This window comes from Haematobia irritans, chromosome 3 (genome assembly GCF_050003625.1).
Source record: "Haematobia irritans isolate KBUSLIRL chromosome 3, ASM5000362v1, whole genome shotgun sequence".
Taxonomy (NCBI): Eukaryota; Metazoa; Arthropoda; class Insecta; order Diptera; family Muscidae; genus Haematobia; species Haematobia irritans.
In genome coordinates, this window is record NC_134399.1 from 88,601,790 (window position 1) to 88,607,500 (window position 5,711).

Genomic DNA, 5,711 nt, shown 5'->3' on the forward strand with positions numbered 1-5,711 from the left:
TTGAGATATATATTTTTATAGAATTCTCAACAAAATTCAAGTTTTCTGAAATTTTCATTTTTGAATTTGCACAAACACCAACAACCTTGGGAATTTTTTCATTCATTTTTGACACAATTTTATATATGTTATGGTCATAACCTTTCGATATATTGACAAAATTCTAAATACCTGACGGCACTATTTCACAGTTCTCCTGGCCTGACCTATATCAACTATGCAAAATGCCAAGTGAAATAATGCATCTTTACCCCTTCTAATAAACATTTAAGTATCTAAAGGTTAGCCGCATTGTTAGAGTTCTGAAAAACATTCTAGCTGCATCAATATTAGAATTAAATGAGGCTAGTAAGCAGGTTATTATAATGGAAGAATTATAGATGTTAGACCCATTAAATTATAAAAAGGCAAGATTAGTTTTTCATTTGGGCCAGATGAGATTAGTGCTGTTTCGCAATGCTAGGTTTTAAGACGTCAATGTCTCCACTAAATAATATTCGATGAAAAAAAAAATAGATAGAGAGCAATTCAAAATGAAGTTCTTTCAAATCTTAACCTTGATCGGAACTCTTATTATTGTCTCAACTGCTGAGGATGGTTTCGCCGATCCGTTATTGAAGATGCTTTCAAATAAAGTCGATCTGGCATGTATGTTGGAATGGATACAAAAAAAAATGGAATTAATAATTTATTTCTTTTAGGTAAAGCTGTAGGTAATGCAGTTAGTCGATTTCCACTTAATGAACCGAACATAGAAAAGGTTTCGTTTCAATTGAGACTACCTTGTCGAACAATTGAATATCCAGTGGGTCAGTCGAATATGTTTCGTTACGTATCTCAATTTGATCCCAAGAAGAGGACAGTGGTGTTTGTGGCAGGATTTTTTGCTCCCCCAGAGATATATTTCATTGCAGACATGGCGAAGGCTTACAATTGTCGAGGAGGTTATAATTTTTTGGTTAGTAAATTAATTTAACAGCTTTAGTTTAGTAGTTTTCTTACGAATTTCCTTTTCTTCGCCTTTTCTCATACAGCTTTATAATACTAGAACTTATCTGGCCACTTTATATGCCAACACCGCTTACAATACCGATAAACTGGGGAGATTTTTAGCCATAGGCTTGAGAAATCTTGGTTTACCACCCGATCGGCTACATATCATTGGTCATAGTTTGGGTGCTCATATTGTGGGTATAGCTGGACGTTATTACTACAAATTAACTGGACGAAAAATAGATCGAATTACTGGTCTAGATCCGGCACGTCCTTGTTTTCGAACACCCTCCATATTTCCAAGTCTAAAACGGGGAGATGGCAGATACATTGACATCATCCATTCAAATCCTTATGAATTGGGTACTGAGGAGGCAATTGGTGATGTGGATTTCTTCGCCGGAGGCCTTTCACCCACAAGAAGGGGGTGTGGCATAAATATTCGTTGTTCTCATGAAATTTCCATACAATATTTAGTTGAATCGATTTATCCTGGAAATGAATTGAATTTTGTTGGTTATCAATGTGACAGCTATGAGGATTTGGAGCAACAGACTTGCAGGGGCCCTAGATCGATAATGGGTTTTGCCAATGGTGGTCGCTCGCGAGGTATTCATTATGTGCCCGTCAGGCCTCAGTCACCATTTGGGTCAAATGGTAATAGTGATGACTCCTATCGTTTCAATTCCTGTGGACGTTGCAAATCGTAGAGGTTCTATAGTAGGTGACTTTTTAAACTGAAAACTGTGATACTCAATAAAGAAACTATGAAGAATGGCCAAAGTTCTCTAATAATTATACACAAGTATATATGGTTTTAAGTTCGGTCGGACCGAATCTTAAATAGCCATCACCATGAATCAAATATAAATGTTAAACTCTTTGTCGTAGCGGCTTACTTAAAAATATATAGAATTTCAGGTGGATTTAATAACAGTTACTCTCCACAGTAACTGGTTCAAATAGTATATTTCCTGAAGCTAAATTTAAATTTTCTACACTAGATTCTGGATTTATAAGAACCATTTTGTTTGAGATTGTGAGGAATCTTAACCATCTCACCTACACGCAAAGAAAAAAGTTTGAAAAGCGGTTACCGCAAACGTAGTTCTTTTGTTACAGTTATTTGAATTTGTATGAAGAGTTCAAAGCTTTATCACAAAAACATGTTTTTGTTACAATATTTGTATTTTTGCAATAAAAAAATGTTACAAAGTCTCAGTCCATTTCGTTTATATCAAGGGAGCCACCATGGTGCAATGGTTAGCATGCCCGCCTTGCCTACACAGGGTTGTTAAAGTCAGTTTCGATCAAACACGGAAACGTTTTTCAGCGGTGGATTATCCCATTTCTGCAATGTTGGTGTCATTTCTGAGGGTTTCACCGCGTTCGGGCCCAGTTATAAAAAAAAGAGGGCCCTTGTCATTGAGCTACACATGGAATCGGACATTATCGGAAATGCATAAAAACGACAATAAAAGGTAATTCAGTCCATGTCTTTTAATATTATTTTAGAACTCACAGACTTTTTAGTATTCAAAATTCTGTAGTGTCATATTATTATGATAAAACAAGTAAGTAAAGTCTAAAGTCGGGCGGGGCCGATTATATTATACCCTTCACCATTATGTAGACCAAAATTTGTGTTACCATCTCAACTCCTTCAAATTTGTTGGGAGTTATTATCAAGGTTTATATTCGCATATACAAATATTTATATCTGAAACGATTTGGAGAAAATTTTTTGTACTTCTACAAAATCGCTAGAATTAAAAATTAAATGGGTGTTAGCCCCCTAGGATGGAACACAATGTTAGTAAAAAACAAGTATAAACGGCCGTAAGTTCGGCCAGGCCGAAGCTTATGTACCCTCCATCATGGATTGCGTAGAAACTTCTTCTAAACACTGCCATCCACAATCGAATTACTTAAGTTGCGGTAATGCTTGCCGATGGCAAGGTATCTTAAAACTTCCTAAATTGTATGTAAGTCCATACGTGGTTATATTAAATCAAAAAAGATCGATCAAATACGTATATAATTCAGTTTGACAAAATTTTCTATAGACAATTTTGACAAAATTTTCTACAGAAATAAAATTTTAACAAACTTTTCTATAAAAATAAAATTTTAACAAAATTTTCTATAGAAATAAAATTTTGACTAAATTTTCTATAGAAATAAAATTTTGACAAGATTTTCTATAGAAATAAAATTTTAACAAAAATTTTCTATAGAAATGAAATTTTGACAACATTTTCTATAGAAGTAAAATTTGGAAAAAAATCTATAGAAATAAAATTTGGAAAAAATTTTCTATAGAAATAAAATTTGGAAAAAATTTTCTATAGAAATCAAATTTTGACAAAATTTTCTATAGAAATCAAATTTTGACAAAATTTTCTATAGAAACAAAATTTCGACTAAATTTTCTATAGAAATTAAATTTTAACAAAAATTTCTATAGAAATAAAATTTTGGTAGATTATTTTTGGCTCGAGTGGCAACCATGATTATGAACCGTTATCATGTGCTGACACCACGTACCAAATTTCAACCGGATCGGATGAAATTTGCTTCTCTTAGAGGCTCCACAAGCCAAATCTGGGGATCGATTTATATGGGGGCTATATATAATTATGGGCCGATATGGACCAATTCCTGCATGGTTGATGGATACCATATACTAACACCACGTACCAAATTTCAACCGGATCGGATGAATTTTGCTCCTCTAAGAGGCTCCGGAAGTCAAATCTGGGGATCGGCTTATATGGGGGCTATATATAATTATGGGCCGATGTGCACCAATTTTTGCATGGTCATTAGAGAACATATACCAACACCATGTACCAAATTTCAGACGGATCGGATGAATTTTGCTCCTCTAAGAGGCTCCGGAGGTCAAATCTGGGGATCGGCTTATATGGGGGCTATATATAATTATGGATCGATATGGACCAATTTTGGCATGGTAGTTAGAGACAATATACTAACACCACGTACCACATTTTAATCGGATCGGATGACTTTTGCTCCTCTAGGAGGCTACGGAAGTCAAATCTGGGGATCGGTTTATATGGGGGCTATATATAATTATGGGCCGATGTGCACCAATTTTTGCATGGTCATTAGAGAACATATACCAACACCATGTACCAAATTTCAACCGGATCGGATGAATTTTGCTCCTCTAAGAGGCTCCGGAGGTCAAATCTGGGGATCGGCTTATATGGGGGCTATATATAATTATGGATCGATATGGACCAATTTTGGCATGGTAGTTAGAGACAATATACTAACACCACGTACCAAATTTTAATCGGATCGGATGACTTTTGCTCCTCTAAGAGGCTACGGAAGTCAAATCTGGGGATCGGTTTATATGGGGGCTATATATAATTATGGGCCGATGTGCACCAATTTTTGCATGGTCTTTAGAGACAATATACTAACACCACGTACCAAATTTTAATCGGATCGGATGAAATTTGCTTCTCTTAGAGCAATCGCAAGCCACATTTGGGGGTCCGTTTATATGGGGGCAATACGTAAAAGTGGACCGATATGGACCAATTTTTGCATGGTTGTTAGAGACCATATACTAACAGCATGTACTAAATTTCAGCCGGATCGGATGAAATTTGGTTCTCTTAGAGCAATCGCAAGCCAAATTTGGGGGTCCGTTTATATGGAGGCTATACGTAAAAGTAGACCGATATGGCCCATTTGCAATACCGTCCGACCTACATCAATAACAACTACTTGTGCCAAGTTTCAAGTCGATAGCTTGTTTCGTTCGGAAGTTAGCGTGATTTCAACAGACGGACGGACGGACATGGTCAGATCGACTCAGAATTTCACCACGACCCAGAATATATATACTTTATGGGGTCATAGAGCAATATTTCGATGTGTTACAAACGGAATGACAAAGTTAATAGACCCCCATCCTATGGTGGAGGGTATAACAAGTAAGCAAAGTCTAAAGTCGGGCGGGGCCGACTATATTATACCCTGCGCCACTTTGTAGATCTAAATTTTCGATACCATATCACATCCGTCAAATGTGTTGGGTGATATATATAAAGGTTTGTCCCAAATACATACATTTAAATATCACTCGATCTGGACAGAATTTGATAGACTTCTACAAAATCTATAGACTCAAAATTTTTGGCGGCTAGGGTGGAACACAATGTTAGTAAAAAAATATGGGAAGCATTTAAATCTGAAGCAATTTTAAGGAAACTTCGCAAAAGTTTATTTCTGATTTATCGCTCGATATATATGTATTAGAAGTTTAGGAAAATTAGAGTCATTTATACAACTTTTCGACTAAGCAGTGGCGATTTAACAAGGAAAATGTTGGTATTTTGACCATTTTTGTCGAAATCAGAAAAACATATATATGGGAGCTATATCTAAATCTGAACCGATTTCAACCAAATTTGGCACACATAGCTACAATACTAATTCTACTCAATTAAATCGGAGTAAAAGATTGGCCACTGTGATCATATGAGTGTAAATCGGGCGAACGATATATATGGGAGCTATATCTAAATCTGAACCGATTTCAATAAAATTTGGCACACTTGACTACACTACTAAGTGGTCAAAAATTTCAACCGAATTGGGATAAAACTCTGGCTTCTGGGACCGTATTAGTCCATATCGGGCGAAAGATATATATGGGAGCTATATCTAATTCTGAA

General features: G+C 35.8%; 1 protein-coding gene across 1 annotated transcript; it reads left to right on the forward strand.

Moving 5' to 3' along the window:
* The first annotated feature begins 429 nt into the window (after positions 1-429).
* LOC142230069 (vitellogenin-1-like) lies at positions 430-1,776 on the forward strand. Its single transcript, XM_075300697.1, has 3 exons — positions 430-648; positions 702-958; positions 1,035-1,776. The coding sequence occupies exons 1-3, from the start codon at positions 501-503 to the stop codon at positions 1,701-1,703; spliced, it is 1,074 nt and encodes a 357-aa protein (XP_075156812.1). The 5' UTR covers positions 430-500; the 3' UTR covers positions 1,704-1,776.
* Positions 1,777-5,711: the final 3,935 nt, after the last annotated feature.

Excerpts from the sequence above, each read along its gene's own strand:
- LOC142230069 (XM_075300697.1), top strand. The coding sequence starts at position 501 with ATGAAAAAAAAAATAGATAGAGAGCAATTCAAAATGAAGTTCTTTCAA. Across the intron at positions 649-701 it reads AAATAAAGTCGATCTGGCAT|GTAAAGCTGTAGGTAATGCA; the intron begins GTATGTTGGAAT and ends TATTTCTTTTAG. Across the intron at positions 959-1,034 it reads GAGGAGGTTATAATTTTTTG|CTTTATAATACTAGAACTTA; the intron begins GTTAGTAAATTA and ends TTTCTCATACAG.